The following is a 23,896-nucleotide window of genomic DNA, read 5'->3' as shown; positions in this document are numbered from 1 at the left end:
AGGCACCAGATTTTTTTGGTGCAGATAGTTCTATTTAAAAAACTGAGTATGGAAACTTCCAAAATGTCCTTGTTCTTGTGACTTAAATGCCAGGTGCCGTGGGGGTCTCTTCTGATGCATTCCTAAATAGAAGGCTCGGAGTTGTTAGCTCTTAAAACCATTAAGTCTCAGCTGGATGGTAATAATAGTTGTCTTGGGAAATGTTCTCTTTCAGAAGAATAATTAGATTTGGGATCGAGAGTGTGATTCTGACACCAGTCAGAGGATGAAGAGAGTATGTTTGCTGTGGTTCCCAGAGAGTTGGTTTAATTCCTCTTCCTCCTGTAAGATAAGAGCTTGAGTCTACTGCGTAGTGGCCAACGTAAGGGAAGGGATGCTCCTGACAGGTCAAAAATGAACAGCCAAGATTGGTAGCATAACTTGCTGTTTAAAGTCTATCAGTTGGAAAGATTTTTTAGGAAGTGGGATATGCTGATACATGCTTTGAAATAAAAACACTGAAAAGATGGGATGCAAGTGGTTTTGATGCATAGTGTGAGAGATTCTTTCCCTTCTGTCTTTAATGTTTGTTTATTTTTGGGAGAGAGAAAGAGAGAGAGAGTGGAGGAGGGGCAGAGAGAGAGGGAGACACAGAATCCAAAGCAGGCTCCAGGCTCTGAGCTGTCAGCACAGAGCCTAATGCGGGGCTCGAACCCACAAACCGTGAGATCATGACCTGAGCCACAGTTGGACGCTCAACCGACTGAGCCACCCAGGAGCCCCTCCCTTCTTTCTTTCTAGAGTTCATGTTCTTAAAAACTAATTTTAAAGATTTTTAAGTAGTCTGTTTGGCCAGCATGGGGCTTGAATTCACAACCCTGAGATGAAGAGTCGTGTGTTCCATCGACTGAGGCAGCCAGGTGCCCCATTAAAGTGAATTTTTATGCTTTGGTTTTGAGATTTCAGATAGTATTTGATACTTCAGCTTTTAATTCAAATAGACCTTTGGTAGTTTTAAACGAGAGATGTTAGTAATAAAAAAAAGTTCACCTAGTAGTTGGGACATAGTTTGGTATAAATGATCACGAAATAACAGAATTGGTGCAGTCACTTCCTAGAGTAGGTTTACAAAGTTGAGAAGCGTTTTGGCTGACTGTCTCTTAATTTTGTGTGAGGCCAGATCCACCGAATCCGGGCCGTAAAGCACATCTTGTCCATTCTACTCTTACTCGATGCTTGCTTTGTGCTCTGAGTTTTACCAGATGTGACTGGAGGGCAACAAAGGTAGTTGCCTAAGCTTCCCCTTCCCCACCCACTTAAGCCCCCTCACCATTCGCGCCATGGCTGCGGCCTAATGGGGTACTCTTGGGGTCCTCATGTGAACCTCCAATTGGTCTCCTAGCCTCCCAGCCTTGTTCTTTGCAAGCCCTGATTGTCATTCCTGCCCATGTCTTTTGCATTCCTAGACTGTTTGAGGTTTCTTTCTCTTGTACGTGTTTATACCTCCTAAACCTGCTACCTCTAAATTCTCCATTCACCCCTAAACTGTGTTTACCTAAGCTAGGTAGGCAGGCTCCCGGGCTTTAACAATTACAGGTTAGGTATTTCAGATTGATTTCTGTACCATAATCTAAGTCCATAATTCTTTTGGCGGAAAAAGCTAATTTCCTGTTAGGATTTGATACTGTACTTGAGATGGAAGATAGGCATTTAAAAAAGATACGGATGTTCGAAAGCATCACGTTTCGCCCCAGGCTTCATGGCACAAACGTGGTGCTGGAATAAAATGGAAGTAGTGAGAAAACTGATGTGTTCTTTTACTATATATTTTTTATAGTTTACATCTGTTTCTTTTATTGTTTCATTATTTGTATAACTTTTTCATTTACAAAAGAAGTATGTTCATTGTGGGAAATTTAGAAACTATGGAATGATAGAATGAGGGGAAAACCAAATCATTTAGAATCCCATCAGCCAGAAAAACAATATGCTTTTTTGGCGTGTTTCTTTCTAGACATTTGAAACAAATATTTGGGGGATGTTTTATCAAGTTCATTCTCCCTCTCTCTACCCCCGCCCCCCCCCCCCCCCCCCCCCCCCCACTGCTGTAAAAAGCCCTTTAACTTCATATTATATCCTGGCATATTGATGCCATTGAAAACATCATTTGTACTTGTGACATAATAGCAAATTGTGGTTCTAATTTATCCACTGTCCTTGGGACCTTGGGTTGTTTCTCAGCCTTTGCCAGAGCAGACGTTAGCCTGCTGTATATTAACCTTACTGCAGCAGTTTATACTCCCAGCAGTTGTGCGAGATGCCGCCTCCCCTGTGCAAATATTAGGTCTTAGATTTAAACATCCGGGGCGCCTGGGTGGCTCAGTCCGTTAAGCGTCCGACTTCGGCTCAGGTCATGATCTCACGGTCCGTGGGTTCGAGCCCTGCGTCGGACTCTGTGCTGACCGCTCAGAGCCTGGAGCCTGTTTCAGATTCTGTGTCTCCCTCTCTCTGACCCTCCCCTGTTCATGCTCTGTCTCTCTCTGTCTCAAAAATAAACGTTAAAAAAAATAAATAAACATCAGCAAGTCAAGGGCGCCTGGCGGTTCATTTGGTTGAGCGTCTGACTCTTGATTTTATCTCAGGTCATAGTCCCAGGGTCATGACATCGGCCCCATATGGGGCTCTGAGCTGAACGGGAGCCTGCTTGGGATCCTCTGCCCCTCTCCCCTACTCACTTTCTGTCCCTCTAAAATAAAATTTAAAAATTAAAATAAGGGGTGCCTGGGTGGCTCAGTCGGTTGAGCGTCTGACTTTGGCTCAGGTCATGATCTTGTGGGTTGTGAGTTCGAGCCCTGCACTCACAGTGCACAGGCTCTGTGCTGATAGCTCAGAGCCTGGAGCCTGCTTTGGATTCTGTGTCCCCTCTCTCTCTGCCCCTCCCCCACTCATCTTTTCTCTCTGTCTCAGAAATAAACATTAAAAAAATTTTTTTTAATTAAAAAAAAATCAGTAAGCAAGAGACTGACATCTTATTGCTTTAGTTTTGAATTTTAATGAGGTGGAGCACTTCTTCCTCTGTTCCTCTGCTGTTCATATTCTTTCCTTTGTTAATGTCTGTCTTCTCTACCCCAGTCTCTTTACCTCTTTTGCGCTGTAGCAATGATTGGAAATGCCACAGACCTATTAGAAGTTACAATTGTAGCAGTGCCTGGGCGGCTCAGTTGGTTAAGCATCCTACTCTTGATTTTAGCTCAGGTCATGATCTCATAGTTTGTGAGTTCAGGCCCCATGTCCAGCTCTGTGCTGCAGTGCAGAGCCTGCTTGGGATTTTCTCTCTCTGCCCCTCCCCTGCTTGTGTTCTGTTTCTCTTTCTCTCTCTCTCAGAATAAACTTTTAAGTTCTGATTTTTTTTTTTTTTTAATGTTTGAGAGAGGGAGAGAGAGGGAAAGAGAGAGAGGGAGAAAGCACGAGCAGGGAAGGGGCAGAGAGGGAGACACAGAATCTGAAGCAGGCTCCAGGCTCCCGAGCTGTCAGCACAGAGCCCGACGTGGGGCTCGAATCCACGAGCTGTGAGATCATGACCTGAACTGAAGTCAGACATTTAACCAGCTGAGCCACCCAGGCACCCCTGTAAATCTCCCCTTGAAGGGAGGATGTTCACTTGAAGGGAAGTGCCCAACCCAGTGTTGGCATGAATCTGCCCAGCAAATGACAGCTGTCTCTATCACCATTGTCATGGGATGTGTGGGAGGGGGAGCACAGAGGGCTTTCTTTGGGGGCTGGTGACAGGCACACCAACCCATCCAGTGCTTCGGGATCGGGACTGGAATTGGGGAGAGGCGAGGCACAAGTTGTGCTAGGGGACAGGTGGGACATATCCGGAACTCCAAGAGTACTTTGGCTGTTACAGCTGCAGGTGCTCTCTGGAGAAGGCTGAAGAAGTTAAGAGGCTGCCCTAAGAAGACCTAGGCTGGGCAGTGCCAAGTGAAGGAGGCTGCAGTAAGTTGCTCTAGGTGGTTTAACTTGCATGTGGCTGTCAGGAGTGTCCTTGGGGCCGCCATATTTGAGGAAGCAATGAAAACAAGGTTAGGGGCTTTGCTACCTCTGACAACTTTAGGGTTACTAGTGTTGTGTTAGTTTTGTCAACTATATCTTTTGGAGTATCCTAATCTAAGATCGACAAACTCTGGAGATTTGCATATATTGTATTATACTAACCTTGATTTATTTTTAATGGTAATTAACTTTGAAATTTCAAATAATACTGAAAGTAGGTGGAAGATTTTTATATTTATTTATTTATTTATTTATTTATTTATTTATTTAATGTTCATTTAAAAGGGGTTTGGGTTAAAGGCTGAGAAACACTAATCTTGACATCTCCATTCTTTTTTTTCTTTTTTTCTTTTAAGTTTATTTATTTATTTTGAGAGAGAGGGAGAGAGAGAGAGAATGAGCTATGCAGGGACAGAGAGAGAGGGAGGGGGGAGAGAATCCCAAGCAGGCAGGGCTTGAACTCGGGAACCGTGAGATCATGACCTGAGCCAAAATCAAGAGTCAAGACACCTAACTGACTGAGCCACCCAGGTGCCCCTTGACACCTTGATACCTCTATTCTTTAAACACATTTTAATTGTAGAGTAGATATGGAAACTAGTGGAAATAATCGTGTGTGTGTGTGTGTGTGTGTGTGTGTGTGTGTATGTGTGTATGTATAGGAGGGTAAGAATAGTGCTACCTGAATAGAAAACAGGTAATTTGGGGTACTTCATTATTACTCGAAAGTGAGTAAGTATAAAATGGCTTGCTTAGCTACTGAACACATGATAGTGGTGGGTGATTGACACCAGACTTCAAATAGGTGATAAACTGATTTCTGAACCTCTGCTCAGAAGCACTGGGTTTCACAGGTTCCCGGTACGCTTTTTTTTTTTTTTTTTTAATTTTTTTTAACGTTTATTTATTTTTGAGACAGAGAGCATGAACGGCGGAGGGTCAGAGAGAGAGAGGGAGACACAGAATCCGAAACAGGCTCCAGGCTCTGAGCCGTCAGCACAGAGCCCGACGTGGGGCTTGAACTCACAAACCGCGAGATCATGACCTGAGCCGAAGTCGGACGCTTAACCGACTGAGCCACCCAGGTGCCCCTCCCGGTACGCTTTAGCTTACCGGTGTCCACAGCTACTGATTCGCTGTAACTTCTCTGCGAGTAACACAGGCTCATTTGCTGTCAGTTGAAACTGACTTTGCTATGATACTGTCCCTCAGCATGATACTCCTCAGCTATGGCTCCTGTCTCTCCTGCTTCCTGTAGGTTTGGCCATCTCAGGATTACTGTTTACAAACAAGTACTTTAGCACTATTGTCTTTGTTTACTAGAGATAAAACACTTGACCAAGAGAGACATGTTTATTGAGCAGTAGACACACACTCCTACCCACAGACAACCTGAGCCCTGCATGTCACGACAAGCCATGAGCTGGACAAATTTAGGCAGAGAAAACCTGCTTAAATCACAGCTGGTGGGGTGATTATACAATATTGGTTCAGAAAAAATTTAAAGCCATCAAGTCTGGTTTCAAATAGTTTCAGGGAGAGAAAGGACATCTTGTTCCCAAAAATAATCTGATTTTTTAAAATAAAAACTAGATCAGTTTACTGATATGAAAGATCCAAGATCCCCGTTATCTGCCATGCTATTAATAACACAAAAGAAAACCTGTCTCCCTGCATTTGAGAAGCTTTCCAAGTCATGTTTTATTTCCCAGTTGAAATAATATTTAGAGATTCAAAAATGTGAACCTTTAATAGTATAAGCAACATTTTTTTTATCCTTTTAACAAAAAGTCTGTGCCTTTCGTGAAGAATTGCTTTGAACATTTGATTTTTTAAATTTCACATTAAAAAATGTATAGATCATCAGAATAGCTAGTTTAATAAACCAAAGGAAACATTAGTAAAACCAGTGTTTTATTTTTTCAGTAATGTTGGGTCATTTCCTGTACGCGGGCACAGTGGGGGCAGCAGATCAGATGGGCGCCCTGGTGGACCTACCCCGCCTTCTGTCACCTCAGCCTCTCTCTGGTGCTGAATCCCCTTCTCCTTTCAGTAGAAACTTGGTTCATCTCCCACTTGCTCCAGAACCTACTGCCTTCCACGCTTGTTCCCTTTGCCCCAGGGCATTGGTGGAGGGCTGGAGCAGAGTGAGGAGGGCACGTGTGGAGGACAGCAGTGCACCTGTGGAACAGGAGGCTGATGGGGATGGAAGGTGGGCTCCAAGGTCCCCAGGGGGGGCTTGACCTGTGGAAATGTGTTAGAAGTCATGGTTAGGTTATTTAGGTCAGCAATATTTATAGTTAAATAAATGCCCCACACTGGCCTGGGAAAACAAGCCTCCTGTGTGCCTTCTATGAAACACATACCTTTTGGATTGGCTTACACGCACTGCTCTTGTACCGATTTGTTTCTCTGCCCTTCCCTGCTCCAGTCTCTTTGGCCCAACACCCACATCCAGCCAGCCGCCAAGTGAGTGAACTGGATGGTGGCCTGGACACTTGCCCCCTCTGTCCCCAACATTCAGTCCAGGGCTAGGGTATTGCCCATTGTACTGCAGTGGTGTCTCCCAGGCGCCCACGCCGAGCAGCTGTGAGGCTGTGCTTCCCTCAGGCCAGTCCCCGGGGGCATCAGGCCACATCCTTGCTCCGTCTCAAACCACACTACCTTTCCCAGAGCACTACTGACACCTCGGCCGCAGCTGCTGTCTTTGGTGCCTGGCACTAGCCTCATAAAGGGTCTGTCTGCTCCTGTTCCTGTCACCGTGCCCTGTACTGCACACTGCCCTTCCTCTCTCCCACTGCGTCAGAATGGCCATCGTAGGACACATCCGATTGTGGCACTGCTGTTCTCGGCACTGCCTCGTGGCTCCCTGCTGGACCCCGTGTTGAGTCAGAATTCCTTACAGCCTGGCACCCACTCCAGGTGGCCTCCTGGGGGCTGGCAGGACCGCATCCTCATTACCTGGTGCAGCAAGTGCTCGCACGGTTCCTGGAATGAGTACGCGAGCCTTTTCCTGGGCTGGGAAGCATTTGCATTTCATGGTACTTCTCTCACTGAGAGTATGTGTAAGGAATAAGTCAGAAATGGGTGGGAATTGATCACTCCTGCCAAAATCTCTTTGGTGCCAGTATACGGATTGGAAAAGAAAAACATTGAGGTGAAACTCACACAAATGGTTAACAGTATTAACCATTTTACAGTGAACAATCCATGACATTTAATACATTCCTGTTGTTGTGCAACCATCACCTCTGTCTAGTTCCAAAACCTTTCATCACCCTAAAGGAAGCCCTGTCCCCATAGAGCAGTTGTTCCCCACAGTGGCTAGCGATGAGTGCAGATGTGGATGAGTTACAGCCGGGGTAGGACTTTCAGTCAGATCTGGGTTTCTCTGATGACTCAGTAACTGAGCGTTGTTGTTGTAAGAGAGTTCATCCTGAGTGTGTGTACCTCTTGGCGTCTCCGTGGGCTGAGCACTGCTGTGATGGGACTTGGAGCGTGGCTCTGATAGTTAAGAGTTTCCTGTTGTGGACTTGAACTTGGCTAGGAACGTCTGTGTTGCCCGCAGCTGGTTTTATGGCCCAACAAATGCCACAAACCCAGTTAGCTTGGGTAAAAAGCTATGGCATTACTTGAAGAGGTAGTTTTAGAGGTAAATCTTTATTTGAAGAGCCATAAGAAAACTCTGCCCTGTCAAAATTATGTAGGAGGTAATTGAGATCTCTGGCATACTTTTTGAAAGTAGCCTCATACTTGGGTATTAATCTGTATGAGAAGTTTAATTTTTCACTGGCCTGATTTCTTCACTTGTAAAAATAAGTGGATTGAAATATCTTTGGACCTCCTCAGTCTAAGGTATGCTGTTTAGATCTTAGTCTTTATAATTTCTCCCCTGTTGTAAAAAGAAGTTGTCCTCATTCTAGGAAATTCTCAAAATATATAAAGGGTAAAAGGTCAAAACAGCCCTACTGATTAAAGACAACCATGGTTAATATTTTGGTGAACATCTTTTTTTTTTTTTTTTTTACTTTTTAAATGTTTTATTTCTTTTGAGAGAGAGAGCAGGAGTGCAAGCATGAGCAGTGGAGGGCAGAGAGCGAGAGAGGGAGAGAATCCCAAGCTTGCTCCGTGCTGCCAGCGCAGAGCCCAACTCAGGGCTCAAACTCACAAACTGTGAGATCGTGACCTGAGCCAAAATCAAGAGTCAGAAGCCCAACCGACTAAGCCACCCAGGCACCCCAGGTGCCAGTATACAGCAACATACAGACATACAAATAAAACAGCAGTATACAAAAAACACAGAAATACATGCTGTTTATAAGAGACCCAAATGCTAAAGCAGTATTGAGAGTGAAAAATGAAAAGTGCCCATCATTACTCCTTGTCCCCAGGGCAACCTTCCTGTTGTTGGTTTCAGACCTTTCTGGATCCTTTCCCAAGTGTTAAGACAAGGAGGTTATTAAGATTTTTTTTTTTTTTAGTATAATTGTGATAATTCTAGGCTTACTGTTTTGTGGCTCTTTTCAAAAACTGTATTTTTTGGAGTTCTTATCAGTGCATCAGCTTATTTTTTTCTTTTTTAGTGGCTTTTTGATTATTTTCTTTTTAATGACATTATTTTTGAAATGGGTGTACCATAATTTAATGTTCATCATTATTTCCCCCCAACCCCATTGGTTATCTTTTTTTTTTTTTTTTTGGATGAACATTTAGGTTGTTTCCAGGGATTCAGTATTTTAAAAATAGTGCATTCATCAGTCTTGAATGCACATACCACTTGCATGGATATTTCTGGAGGATGTTTCTAGGAGTTCAGTTATTGGATCCAAGAAAATGCCTGTTTTAAGTTCCAGTGCTAAGTTACCCTCTACAGAGGCCAGTCCATGTGATCTTCTCTGATAACTAAGCATAGCTTTCCCCCCAACACCCTAGTCAACACTAGATTCATCTTTTAAAATATCCCCCTAAGTTATGTTAAAAATGAAATTTTTCAAAAAAATTTCATTTCTATAAATTTAAATGAGGTTGAACAGCTTTTCGTGTGTTTTAGATATTCAGATTTTTTCTGTGAATTGCATACATCTATCATTTGCCCATTTCCTGTGGATTGTTTGCTTTATTTGCAGGTGTTTATGAACTACTGGTACCAACTTTTTTTTTTTTTTTTTTTTTTTTTAGTGTTTGTTTATTTTTGAAGGAGAGAGAAACAGAGTGTGAGTGGGGGAGGGGCAGAGAGGGAGACACAGAATCCTAAGCAGGCTCCAGGCTCAGAGCTGTCAGCACAGAGCCCAATGCGGGGCTCGAACTCACAACCCGTGGGATCATGACCTGAGTCAAAGTCAGATGCTCAACCGACTGAGCCACCCAGGCGCCCCCTACTGGTACCAACTTTTGTGGGCTATAGACATTGCATGGTACCTTCCCCTATGCCATCTCACCTTTTATTTCTCTTTAGTATACTTCGCAATATCAGATTTTAAACTTTTTATATACTTTGTCTTTTTTCTCTTATTTTAAAAATGTAGTTGTGCTGGGGCACCTGGGTGGCTTAAGTGACTGACTGGCTCAGGTCATGATCTCATGGTCTGAGTTTGAGCCCATGTCGGGCTCTGGGCTGACAGCTCAGAGCCTGGAGCCTGCTTTGGATTCTGTGTCTCCTTCTCTCTCTCTGCCCTTCTCCTGCTTGCACTTTGTCTCTCTCTCTCAAAAATAAGTAACTGTTAAAAAAATTTATACAAAATGTAGTTGTGCTGTCATTCACACATACAGTTATTTTCAGTATTAATGTTTCAAAATAGATTTCTGGAAACAGAACCATCTGGCTAAAAAGTAAAAATATTTAGGGGTGCCTGGGTGGCTCAGTTGGTTGAGAGTCCGACTCTTGATTTCAGCTCAGGTCATGATCTCATGGTTTGTGAGTTCGAGACCCTCATTGGTCTTCGTGCTGACATTGTGGTGTCTGCTTGGGACTCTCTGTCTCCCCCCTCCCTCTGCCCCTCCCCTATTTGCATGTGCTCGCTCGCTCTCTCGAAGTAAATAAATTATAAAGAAAAAAAAAGTAAAAATATTTTAAGATTCTGCTGCAGGCTGCCAGAACACAGCCAGAACCTCGGACGACCCCAAGTGCCTTGCCAGGGCAGGCATGAGGTCTGGTGGCCTGCATATGTCCAGGGGTTTCCTTCCAGTCCTCAAGATGAGTTCTGGTTCTTACCTTGAGGGCCCAGAAGCTAGATTTTGTTGGCAAGAACGGCCCCCGTGCCTGTCTGATGCCACACACTACTGCCCGCACGCACCAGCAGGCTGGTTTGTGTCGTATCCACGGCAGGAAATGTCAGCACGTCAGGCGATCAGCAGTGCCTGACTTGCCCCTGCTGGGAATGCCACACAGAATCCTTAGCACGCGGTGACTCGGGCAGGGTTCTTGACCAAGGCTGCCCTTGATGCTTCCCACCCGTCCGGAGACAGCAGCTCCGGTGCCCAGCTGTGCCTCCCTTGGCCTTGGATGGAGCTGCAGGCCCCACTCCGTGGACTCTCTGGGGGTGCTCCGTTTCCGGCCTCCCCACGATGCATTTCTCCTCCATCGGAACCACGTGTGGTCACGGATGCGGCGCACACTTGTCGGGAGTTCCTTTTAAGAAAATTCGAAACTTGGCTGATATGGTAGGCAAAAGACACACAGCTTGTGTCTGTTGTGAAAATGACAGAAGGTGTTTGGGGAGGATGTTTCCACATGGCAGAGCGGTGCATGGTGAAACAGCCTATAAATGAAGTGTTTGTCTTCAGGTGGTGATAAACGGAGGCGCCACGTCCAGCGGTGAACAGGACAACGAAGACACCGAGCTCATGGCAATCTACACCACAGAAAACGGCATCGCAGAAAAGGTACTCCCTTGCCCCAGCCTCCTCCCCGTCACGGGATGTGGCTGTCCTTCCCCGGGCTCGTCTCGGCCCTCCTGAGTGGGTGTGTTCCCTTCATAGTGGAAATAGAAGGGATGGTGAGGAGTAGAAGTTACTAACTTTTCATTGTCTAAATGGCGATTAAGGTGAGATCCATATAGAAGTTCTTATATTTAAAAGCCTTAGGATGCTGAGGGAGGTGGTTAAGAGTGTGAGTCTGGACTCAGGGCTGGGTGCTAATGACCCGGGCCCCGAGGGAATTACTTAAGGTCTCTGGGCATCATCCGTTGCCTCATCTCCAAAATGAGAATAAAAGTGTCAGCATCTGTCTTCAGTTGTTGTGAGGAGTAAATGAAATAATAACCTGTGTAGTTCTTAGCATCGTGCCTGGTACATACTCCGCTGGAGTGAACAAGATAATACAAGAAGCCAGCGGTAGCTTGTGTAGACTGAACAAAGGGGCGGAAATCACATGTTAAGGTGGGGAGAAGCTCCCCCTGCCTCCCCCGCCATCCCATTTCCTTGAGATTAGTCTGTGTGACCCTATTCACAGAGGCCAGAAGAGGCCTGCCCAAAGAGGATCCAGATGCCTTAATTTCTTTTTTTACTCTGTATTGATTGGTCACTGTGCCCAATGCATGAAGAGTTTGACGAGAGGATATTTCCAGATTGTACTGTAGCTCTGAGACTCCTCAATTTCATTTGAGTTTTATTTGGTAGACTTTTTAAAGCACATTTTGTATTCGTTGTGAAAATTTGCTAATTTAATCAGTTTCTTTATTTCTAGAACCACTGTATTCTATTTTTTTTAAGAGTAATCTCTATGTCCACTGTGGAGCTTGACCCCGAGATTAAGAGTTGCATGCTTTGCTGACTGAGCCAGCCAGGAGTCCCCTGAATTGTACTTTAGATAGTGCACAGTTAATATTTTAGAAAGGGACCACTAGAAAGTTGATAAATGCAAACATAGTACCCAGCTTGGGCATTAATTAGCACAGTAAGTTTACAGTGTAATCACTAAAATGATAAAGAACAAGGAAATCATATTGAAATTCTGGAATAATCAAATTTTTGTGTCTGTGTATGGTTTCTTTTTTCCATTTTTGGCTCTCTTGACCAATATTACTTTTTGGTCAGGCTATTATAAATTTTCTGGAGGCTAATTAGATTCATGCTGAGTTGTTGACATTCCTGTGGTTTTGGATTCTAAGCTGCTCCTCAGAGTGCAGAAATTATAGTTGCCACTGTGGACATGTTGACCGACGCCTACGTCTGCAGCTGAGACACAGCCCGCAGAGTGGGATCTGGGCAGTGAGCTACCGCCTGGCCTGCTTGGGTCTCAGCATCCAAATGGTACATCTTGCAGCAGAGTGCTTCTGAATTCCCAGACTCGTTAGGTTGTATCTAGTTCTCGGGTACTGGGCCCTTAATCAGAGCCACCGGAATTTCCAGGGTATAGACTGTCATGATTTTAGACTTCCTCCTCCAGTATCCAGTAAGTGATGGTCACCTTTTGAAATGAACACCAAGGAGCATTAACACGCAGGGCTTTCTAACACCTCTAGTGGCACCTTTTACTGATGCTAGTGAACTGTCGGTAGGAAAAGTGTCTAGCTTATTTACATTAGCACATTTATGCTAGACATTCATTTACCTGTTTGAAAATCTTTTCATTGTCGAAACTTTGATGCATTTGTATTTCCTTGAATACCAGTGAGATGGAATATCTTCCTGTTTCATTGGCCACTCTTCTTGTTTTATGAAATGGCAAGTTCAGGGAGAAGAGCTACCGTGTACTAAACAGTGCTAATGGTCCAGGCCTTGGGCTGAATGCTTTAAGCAATGGGTCACGTTCAGTCCTTACCAAAGCTCTATTAGAAAGGTGCTGCCACTATCTCTGTTTTAGAGAAGAAGAAAATGAAATGTTTAGGATTTCCACTGTCTTGAATTTGTGCAAAGAAAACTTCATACCAAAGAATGCTGCTCTTTGGGATCTTGCTTTTCAGAGGGCAGTGACAGGCTGTCTCTGGACAGCTGAGCATGAGTGAACAATGCGACATTGCAGGAGAGATGGGAGAAGTGGGGGCCCGAGAGATCATCTTATGCGTTCTCCATATTCATGCTTGTTTTCCTAATTATGGCATGCTCTCGGTTGTCATATGTTCACTTAACGTTATACAAAACTTAACTACTAATGGTAAATGCTGGTTAATATGGTATTAGCCACAAGGTACCCATCTTGGAATGTGCTCAAAGACATGTATTCCTAAAAGGCCCAGAAGGATCATGGAACAGTGAGTCTGTAAGATAGCATTGGGACCCACACCCAGTATGTTCTGAACTTGATCTCAGTATCATTGAGAATTTTCAGTGAGGGATGTTGAAGAATTGATTTTGTTTATAGAGAGGGCATTTGGAACAAAATGAAGTAAATACAAGCAAAAGGTTTAGATGTTCCCATTGAAATACCAGCATTTTGTTGTTTTACAGATTCCCCACCACATGTGTTTACAAGAGCTTGTGAAGTGGTTGCAGGGGTATTGGGCAATTTGTTATTAATCACAACGTCAAAAAATCACGTATTTCTCGTAATGACTAAAGAGCAGCTCTGTTTCTCCCTGGGAGGCCATGTAGTATGGTGGCAAATGCAGCCTTTGGGGACAGCCTGTCTGTTCAGATCCTGGGCAGCTCCCTCAGTCTCTCAGAGTCTCCGACTCTTCGTTTGTGAAAGGGGTTATAAAGCACGTAACTTCCCAGGGCCATCGTGAGGAAGAGAGGACAGGGTGTAAAATAACATGAGGCTTTTAGGGAGCAGAGATTGTCGAAATGTGAAAACGGTCACAGGTGAACTATTTACAGTGTGTCCTCGCTTGAATATCCCACCCAGCTGGGCACTGGGATCTTTGGCTGCCTGCCGGTCGGTGCAACAGCTGTGTGGTTGCAGTTATCGCCGAGTTCATTATATAGAAGATAAACTTGATTTCATAATGTTGAGATTTCTTTTTAAAGTTAAGTCTTTTTAACTTTCAGTCCTGTGGATTCTCTTTACCACCCCCCGCCCCTGTAGTTGAGATACTCGAAGTTCTTGAAAAAGGAAGTTCTCTTGGAATAGATTAAACAAGAACACAGCATTGGTAATTTTTGAAGGGTGGAGACAGGTACGGGTGGGCATTCCATATTTCCACCTTTGTATATGTTTGGACAATTGTGTGATACAAAGTTGAGAGAATAATTGAGTCATAACTTACTGTTGCTACTCTTTCATTTTTTGGTATTGATTGTGGCTGTGAAGATACCAGGTCAGTCTTGTTTTCTTCTTTTTATCAGTATCTTGATCTTTTTGGCTATTTTTGGATTCTTTATTTATCTTTGATATTCAGTAACTTTACATAGATAGGTTTTCATGTTGACCATTCTGGGTCAGTTTTTTCTGGCACTTGGAGTATTTAACGTTAAAGATCCTTTTACTTTAGTAAAGCTGTCTTGAATTCTATCTTTATTTTTTGTTTCAGTCTGTTCTTTGGGTTTTCTTATTTGGGGGCTCTGATGATAGGTGTTTGGATCTGCCTGCCTTCTCTGGCTATCATTTCTAATCTCCCTCCTGCCCCCCCAACATTGTTTGATTTCTTTTTTTTTTTTCTTCCCCAGCCTGTGACCTTTACTGTATTATTCATGATGTCTGTTTTCTCGTGTTCTTCTATTCTACTTTGTTTTTTAATTTTTTAATTTTTTTATTTTATCCAAATTCTACCAACCCATGTTTTATTTCCCTTTGCTCTTAAATTTCTATTCTGGGGCCATTCTTAATACAACGTTGCAATGTTGGTGGTAAAGTGCATTCTAAAATATCTGAATACAATGTGCAACGTTGGTGGTAAAGTACATTCTAAATAGGTTTTCATTAATTCATTGAATACTTGGTGGGTCTAATTTGCAAACGTGTTCTTTAGTTCTTAGAAATTTTTAAATCTCTTCGATGAATTCCTATCTTCTGTTTTCTTTGTTCTTTTCTGACTTTTTAAAAAGTTTATTTATCTTGAGAGAGCGTGCAGGCTGGGGAAGGGCAGAGACAGAATCCCAAGCAGGCTCTATGCTGTCGGCGCAGAGCTCGATGTGGGGCTGGATCTCATGCACGACGAGATCATAACCTGAGCTGAAATCAAGAGTCAGACTCTTGACCAGCTGAGCCACCCAGGCACCGCCTCTGTTCTACTATAACTTTGATTTGACTTGACTTGACTTGACTTTATTTTATTATTTTATTTTATTTTATTTTATTTTATTTTTAAAAACTTTTTAAAATTTATTTTATTTTAGTTATTTTTAAAGCCTACTATTTCTGGGTCTGTTCCTCCAGAAAGGAATCGTCTAGACTCCTGTGGGTGTTAGCCTGGCTTTTGTAACCTGGTGTCTGGCATTCCAGAAGCAAATGAGGATCCCACTGTTCATGACTGCATTTAACCTCTGAGGCGAAGTCTTTCTGGTTCATGCTCTTAAAACAGTACCTTTTCATATCTTGAAGGATGAGGATGGCAGTAGGCAACAGGGTATTTGATTGGTCTGTGCTGTTAAAGCCCATCCTCTTCCCTTTCCCACTCTTATCTGTGTCTGCAAGCGTAGAACCTGTCGGGGCATCTTTAGGTCAACCAGCTCACTTCTTCACGCTCTTCCTCTTTAAACACCCAGGTTTTAGATTCCTCCCACTCCCCAGTGGGTCACAACTCATGTGAATGCTTTACATATTCTACCAGGGGGTTAATCTAATTTCTTCTGTTCTTGTTTACTTCATCTTTGTAAATTTGTGGTGTGATCATTCCTTCTGTGTGCTTTTAGGAGTTAGAGGAAGTGACAGGTGGTCAGTCTACCATATTTAACTGGAACTCAAAAGCTTTTTTTAAAAAGACCAATGAACTTGATCTTTGGCGGACCTGATTAAAGAAAAAAATGAGAAAGCATAAATATATATTAGCAACGTGAAAGGTGATGTAAGAATTGTGAAGGAGGATATTTAAAAAAAATTTTTTTTTAACATTTATCCATTTTTGAGAGTGAGAGAGACAGAGCATGAGCGGGGAAGGGACAGAGAGACAGAGGGAGAGAGAGAATCCGAAGCAGGCTTCAGGCTCCAAGCTGTCAGCCCAGGGCCTGACGCGGGGCTTGAACTCATGGACTGCAAGATCATGACCTGAGCTGAAGTCAGACCCTCAACCGACTGAGCCACCCAGGTGCTCCGTGAAGGAGGATGTTAACTACAACTTTATGATTATCAGTTTGAAACCCTGTAGCAAGGATTGGCAAGCTATATCTCGCTGGCCCAATACCTATTTTTATAAATAAAGTTTTATTGGAACACAGCCATACTCACCTGTTGGCATACCATCGAAGGTTCTTCTGCACTACAGTGGCAGAGTTGTGTCGTGACAGAACTATATAGCCCACAAAAGATAAAATATTTACTATATAGCCATTTACAGAAAAAGTTTGTTGACTCTTGATCTAGCATAAATTATTTCCTAGAGAAAAAGTGACCACAATGGATCGCAAAAATGCTAGACTTGGTAAATAATGATAGAGGAGGTTGAAAAGGTTATGGACAGTCTTAAGGCTCTAACCAGAAAGCTGAATTCTGAGTTTCCTACTCTTTGATGGGCAGGTAATTACCTAGTTCTTTAGATTATTTCAGACCATAGAATAAGATGGAAAAGTCTTTTGAAAATGACATTGTTAACCTGTTAATGTAGTCATCGAAAAAAGCTTTGGGAGGGCCTTTTTTTCCTTTAGTGTTTTAAATGGTTTATATTTTCATGCAGTGATAATTGAGTGTAGTACCATAGCTCACAATGGCCAAACACATTCCTGTCTCGAGGGTGGGGGGCAGTGCAGCATTTTGTCTTCAAGGGTTAATTGACCCCCATGACCACATAGTTTCCTACTTTGTGTCATCTTAATACCATTCATGGGCATTTATATTAGTTCCATTTATGAGTTATGGAACCACCCTCATTACTAAGAAAAATGGGGTGTGTGTGTACATGTCTTAGTGAAAGACCCGAAAGAGGACAGATAATGAAATCTTTTAATTTCTGTTCTTTTTATAGTTAAAACCAGTTATTTTGGAATCACTAGAATAATATTGCACACAATATTATTGTTGTCCAAATCTGTTAATTGTAGTGTTACTATATACTCTGTTTTCAGATATTTTTTGTGTCTTTGTGGGCAGTAGTACCCCTACCTGTGAGGCCATGGGTAATAAGATGGTATTGGATTGTCCTTTGTATAATCCATAATTCTATCATGTGAACAAAATGGTCAACTGAGTTCACGGATTCCCAAAATCTGAGTTGAGGGTTCTCGAATATAGTTCAGTGGTTACCCAGATGGACTCACAGAATTCAGGAAAGCCATTAAACTCATGATTATAGTTTATTTCAGTGAGAGGATACAGATTAAAATCAGCAGAAGGTACATAGGGCAGGGTCCAAGGAACTGAAGCATTCCATTGTCTCCTCCCAGTAGAGGCATGTGGGCAGCACTTAATTTTCCCAAAAACAATGTGTGACAACCCTCAAGGATTGTTCAGTCAGCCAGGGATGTGTACTCCAGCCTTGGCATCCAGTATTTTGATTGGGGCCAGCCATGTTAAGTATGGCTGACCCACCCATGTGGCTGATGTTAGCATCCAGCCCCTCCAAAGGTCATACTGATGCTGTGTGGTTCAAGGCCCCCACCATAAATGGCATTGTTAGCATAAACCATTTGGGGCAGCCCAAGGCTCGAGGTAGACACACTCTTAAGAGCAGCATATTCCCAGAACTCGCAGGTTCTCTCCCACTTGCCAAGCAAGACCAAGCTGTTTTTGAAATGTGTGAGGGTTTGGACAACCCAGTCCTGCTGTTGTTCATCCTTTACTGCACATCACCACATATATCACATTTTCCATACACATGTACTTTCTCTACCATCCCTTTTAAAAAATCCCAGATTTTTAAAAGACTTACATAGTATATTTTAACTCATTCAGGAATGCAAATCTGCCAATATCCGTTGTTTGAATGTAAGAAAAAGTTCTCTGAAAGGTCATCTCCGTTCTCATTGGGATTAACTCAAATGTCAACTTACAGCAGACATTTACTTTTAGGCTTTAGAAGGTAAGGCTGAACTGCATCACTCCTTTTGTTCAAGAATATTTGGCCCCCAAATCCCTGTCCACCTCTGCATGGGAAATCAAGCGACAGACAGAGAGTCTGCATCTTTCTGTGGACTGTATCCGTGGACAAGGGGGCACAAATGGGGCTAGGTATAGTCAGAAGGTCGCTATCCTTACTTTTTTTTGTGGAACATCTTTTAATTTTGTTTCCTGTTAGGCACTTTTGTAAGTACAAAAGACTTAGGAAAAAATGCTCATCGTGGATTCTAAGAAACTGGTCATAGAGTTTTAGAAACCAGAGCAGTTTTAAGGGTACACGGGGGACTTGGGGTTACCTTCAGTTTTCTGTTTAGCTCAGAAGTAATGCAGACACTGACTGTAAACGTCTAGACTATAACCTAACGTGTTCAGTCTTGGTGAAAATTTTGGGCTCAAAAAGCATGCAACACCTAATATTTTTAAAGTGTGTAGTAACAGTGGGGTGAGGGAAAGAGAAGAAAAAAAAAACAAAAAAAAACCACTGTCCCCTAAACTATAAGCAAAGTTTTAGTCTTTAAACAAAATTGAAATCTTCCTATCTCTGTACTTAAAATTTTGCTCTTTTCACTCAGCATTGTGTCTGAGAACCAGTGTTTTGTTAGGAAGGCGTAGGACTTGTTTTGTTTGGTTTTTAGGGTACAGAGATCTTTGTCCTTGCAGGAATGGGATGGGGTAGGAAGGGCAGATTAGTGCTCTCTGTTTCAGAGTGATCAGCATTTCATAACCTTTTTTCCTTTGGGGCACCACTCAAGGATTGTTCATGCCAAGGTATCGCTTTGTAGACTCAAGCTGGGAGCATCCCTCTCCATGTAGGGGTTCCCTAGGCTTGGGGAGAAGTTCTGAGCAAGCTGGGTGCTCTTGGGGATGAGTCAGTGACAGGGGATATCAAGCCCCCAAATTCTGAGGACAGCTCGTCTCACTGAGTGGGTTGAGCATTGTGTAAAAGACAGCCAAGGCTTATTTTTACACAAGAGAATGGTCACCACTTTATAAAGTTGTTTTTCAGTAACTGTGGGCTGTACTGAGCTGAGTTACTATTACTCCTTGCTCTTGTTAAACAATTCCTTTTCTCCCTCTCACTCACAGAGCTCTCTCGCCGAGACCTTGGATAGCACCGGCAGTCTAGACCCCCAGAGATCGGACATGATTTACACCATAGAAGACGTCCCCCCCTGGTACCTGTGCATATTTCTGGGGTTGCAGGTAAGGTGGTTCCCTTAGGATGTGACCACCAGCAGATGTTTAACTCATCTGTCTGGATCCTTTAAAAATTCAGTTTTGATTTTTATTATTGCTGACTTTGTTATAAATTACTCTTTTAAGAATGATGACTGGGACTTGTTAGCATCCATTTCAGGGTAGTGAAAGGAAGAAAGGAACAGGAGGAGGAGGTCAACCAGGGAACAAAGGAAGGAAAATGTTCAAGGAGTGAGCAAGATCAGTGATGTGGAAGGAAGGAGCAAGGACTGTAGAGATCTAGAAAGGGGAGGGTACAGGGAGGGAAGAGAAGCTTTCGTCTTCATTCCTACCCGTGCAGTCCAGTCGTGGTCAGCTCTGCCACGAAATGTGGGTGACCCTGAGAAGCGCTGTGTTGGCCAGGGCACACGTGGGAGGCTCAGTCTTCTCTGTAAAGGAAGGGAAGCATTGTTGTGGTAGAGGTTGCAGGTTACAGTGTGAGCAGAGAGGTCAGGCCACCAGGGCAAGGGGGGTGGGGCGGGAGGTGACCCAGGCTGACACCAGGTCCCTGCATCTTGGGTATTTTCCTCCCCTCTTCCCTCTCTCCATCCCCTTTTCCCTCTTAGGGATTGGAGTGGGGCTTTTGGAGAAGAACATAAGTTGGGAGGCCCTTTTCCCCTGGCCTGTATTTGCCTTGGCTGTTTTAGCCTGGACTCTGTTGGGGGTCTGACCTCCCTTTCTTCTTTTCTCAAGTTGGAATGGGCTGTTCAACCTGAGGGATTTCAGATGCTGAGAAAAATCAATCCCATCACCCACACCGGGGTAGTTACTTGGAGGTGGGGCCGTACCTGCCCACACCTGATGCTTCGGCCTGGTTTCTAGCACTCCCCCACCTCCCACCCTCGTCTCCCACACAGGCATGAAAGCAGTTGGTCACCCCGACTGAAAGGTGTCTGACAGAGGAGGAGTCACGGCCAAAGGAGCTAAGGGGTCTTTAGGTTCAGGAAACTCGCTTTGGGGAATGTTTGTATTATAGGTGTCTCTAGAAGTGTGCCCTGGTCCAGGATTGGGAAACTCTATGTGCGACGTGCCTTTCTTGACAATATGCAGTGCTCTTAAGCTTGTGAGCAGCTCTGCGAAGTCCTGTACAGGAATGCTCTGTTCCCCGCGTGGAACACCCTGCGTGTTGTACAGTTGAGCGTCAGGGGCTGCACACATTTTGGCAAACGTGAGCAGAGATGGGGGACTTGGGAAGGAAAGTAGGAAGTTTGCAGAACAGAAGTGGGAACTGAAGAGACAGGCCTTTGGGAGGAAGGGACGTGAGCAGTGAGGGCCAAGAATGTCCCTCCAGGGCTGAAAGGGTAGGGCTGGGGCCTAAGGGAAGAGGGGATGGGCTCTTTCTAGAGGATTCCCACAGCTACCATATGTCCATAACCCTTCCCTGATGGTAGTCAAATAATGCCAGACCCTAGAAAGAGATGGAAAACACCCTGTGCAGTGAAGCCTGTGTAACTTCAATCCACAGACCCCGAGAGAATTAAAAAATTTTTAAAAGCAGATTAATTATCTCAAGAATATAGATGTAGAAGTCCACATGAAATGTTGGCAGATCAAATCCCAGAAGAAAAACCTAGCATGACCAACTAGGATTTGTTTCAAGAATGGTACCATGCAACACAATTCACGCCACCAGATCAGAGGAAGAAAAGACCTAGGATTTTAGCAATTGATGCTAAAAAAGCATTTGAAAGAAGCAGGTATTTCCAGTAAGAGTTGTGTAAACAAAATCACACCAGTGCTTGAATCATGTGCTCAGTGCAGGCCTGGATTCAGGTGAGTGGTAAGACAGAAAAATGTATTAGAAAGGAGAAATGCTAGAAAAGATAGATGATGTGGCACACGATGTGCACGTATACACCAAAACCAGAGATTCTTCGCGTGGGCTGTTTTAAAACCAACGGGGCAAAGTTAGTATAAAATCCAAACACACACACACACAAGGAAGAGTTTACTCTTCCCTCAACCATCTCCTGTCGCCCATAGCACTACCTGACCTGCTTCAGTGGCACCATCGCTGTGCCCTTTCTGCTGGCGGATGCCATGTGCGTGGGGTACGACCAGTGGGCCACCAGCCAGCTCATCGGGACCATTTTCTTCTGTGTGGGAATCACGACTTTGCTGCAGACAACGTTTGGATGCAGGTGAGATTGGGATGCTGAATTGGGATGCGGAAGCCCCCTAAGGCATGAGCAGTGCCGCTCACCTAGGGCCACACGGAAGAACCAGCTGGAGTTGGCAGGGAGCATGTCCTACTGGCCAGTGCGCCCCCCTCCCCAACCCTGTGTTTCCTCTCTTGGTCAGTGGCCCTGCTTCTCAGGTGTGCAAGTTGGAAACTCGGTCTCTCTCTCCGCTCCTTCTAGATCCCCAGCCGGTGGGGCTCATTCTCTCCAGTAGCCCCTCTCTGCCCCACTTCCTTTAGTTCAGACCTGACTGCCCCACTCATGCCCAGTTGGTTTCCCGCCTCCAGAGCTGCTCTCCTCCCCTCCTCCCCACTCTGTCCCTGGCCCTCTTGCTGACACCATGTCTTCCTCCATGCTGCCGGGTGCTGGGCTGCAGCCCCCACTCCCCGTTTAAAAATCCGACTGCGCCCACTCTTCAGGTTTTTCCCTTTCGCTCTGTCCCACCGAGCGCCCTTCCCGGCCTGCCTCGGAGCCCCGCACCCATGCTACGATGAGCTCCTTCTGGAACCTGCTGTTTCACTGTCCTGTGCTTGGCTCCCTAGCAGCCAGGAAACCCTGCTCATCCTCCTGGCCTGCCCCCCACCCCCCACCTCTGTGAAGCATCCTTGTCTCTTCAAGGCCCCGTTGCTGCCGCCTCTGAATCCCCACATGTGAATCTTGTGCATGGTCTTCTAATGTGGCTCTTCTTCCACTTTGTCCTTTTTTGTTTTCATGTCTTTTGCCACTGGATTGTGCTCCCCTCATTGGTGCCAGGGCTCTGGCTTGTTCATCTCGCTTCCCCAGCCCCCAGCTTAGAACAGGTGTGGAGCTGGCTCAAGAAGGAAGAGAACCGTCCTTGCCTGCCTCTTGCAGGCCGCTCGTGCCTCTCCTCTGTCCTCTTCCACCTTCTTCACAGTATAGCCTCTTCCTTGGCCCTGGGCTCTGCTTACAGGGTGGAGCCTGCTGGGGCAGGACTGTCCCCAGGGGAAGGGCAGCAGGGCACACTTGTGAGTGCTGTCTCTTGCTCCGTTAGAGACAGCCAGAGGAGGGGTTTGCCTCCCCGGCAGGCGGTACAGGAGGGAGAAGATGAGAGGCAGCTTGGGAATCACTGACTGTATTCCAAGGAGTCAGAATCCTCAGGGACCTCAAGAGGGCTGCCCTTACTTGGGGACGGGAGAAATACGGGAAGGGCCGTGAGCAGTGTTAAGGCGATGTCCTGGGAAGGGATAGGGTCAGCTCCCTGGCAGGTCTGCTGATGGAAGGAAGGCAGTGGAGGCTGCCCAGCTCTTGGAATTGTCACACCCCAGTCCCTGCAGGCCCGCCTGCAGCCACTGCTCTGAGCAGATCCGTTCCCTCAGTGGGAGGATCTCCTTGGGTGATCCGTGAGGGGAGGGGCAGGGTGTCATTGACCTGCTGGGGGGCAGGGGATGTGTTCTGGGCATCCCATGGAGGACTTGAGTTACTTTCTTAGAGCCAGGTAGGTAACTTTGGGAGCATCTTTCAGTCTTTTGATAGAACATTCAAGATTCTGCACTTCCAGTCTAAGTGTATTAAGAAACTTCTGTTGGCTGACTCCGGAGCGTTACCTTGTACACAGGCCACCAGTTCTCTGGGGGAGTTGTTCTTTTTCTAAGCAAGTGACTCACTGTGGAACTTGTATCACAAACCATCCATGAACTGGGCAGTGCTTAGAGTTGATGGTGCTGGTTGATCTGAAGAGGGGAAGGGATGCGTGCATCTTCATTGTGGTAGAATACGCACTGTGCTCTTAGTCCTGTCTGACGGTGGGGCCTGGCAGCGGCGGGCACAGGTGCCTGCTGGTGACACAGAAGGGAGGGGTGGGGACTTTCGGTGAGGGCTCTCAGTCATGGGAGGGCACCCGCTCAGGAACATCTTGTCCATTCTCGGGGCACAAGAGGCGTAAACAGAACAGCTTGGGTCTGTGCATTTCACCCCTGCTGCCATGCCGCTCCCAGCAGCTGAGCTGAGGAGGACAGGAGAGGGCTTTGACGTAGCTGCTGGGACGGGACATAGCTGCTGGGATGGTTCGTGGCCCCATCATGCAGAGCTGTAGCGTGTGTGCACGGGCACACATTTGCACGCGCAGTACAAGTGCTTGGGTCTGCACTCCATGCCCAAGAGGCTCGGTGAGAGTAGCTTTCCCTGCTCTGTCTTGCTGGAGGTGTCAGGGAAGCTGCACCCATGTCCTTGGACGGCATGAGCAGCTGTGAGTCCCAACCTCACTGTGGTGGCCCTCTGCACTGGCTCTAAGTTGGGAGGGGGTGGCTCACGTCTGCCAGCCACACCAGCAAGTATATGTTGCTGGATGGGGTGACTTTGTGTGGTTTTGTCTTGGGATGTGGATTTTCTCTGGCTGTTG

At 45.1% G+C, this 23,896-nt stretch overlaps 1 protein-coding gene across 6 annotated transcripts in view; it reads left to right on the top strand.

Moving 5' to 3' along the window:
- The window catches only part of SLC23A2 (solute carrier family 23 member 2), a 133,740-nt gene that overhangs the window by 65,064 nt on the left and 44,780 nt on the right, over positions 1–23,896 (top strand). For all 6 annotated transcript variants that reach the window (XM_042980870.1, XM_042980872.1, XM_042980869.1 and 3 more), the window contains 3 exons: positions 10,819–10,917; positions 19,208–19,324; positions 21,341–21,498. In XM_042980870.1, coding sequence (XP_042836804.1) covers positions 10,819–10,917; positions 19,208–19,324; positions 21,341–21,498 — 374 coding nt within the window. The remainder of the gene's footprint in view (positions 1–10,818; positions 10,918–19,207; positions 19,325–21,340; positions 21,499–23,896) is intronic.

This window comes from Panthera tigris, chromosome A3, assembly GCF_018350195.1.
Source record: "Panthera tigris isolate Pti1 chromosome A3, P.tigris_Pti1_mat1.1, whole genome shotgun sequence".
Taxonomy (NCBI): Eukaryota; Metazoa; Chordata; class Mammalia; order Carnivora; family Felidae; genus Panthera; species Panthera tigris.
Note: the sequence above shows the minus strand (reverse complement) of the source record. Positions and strands in the feature narration are given on the sequence as shown.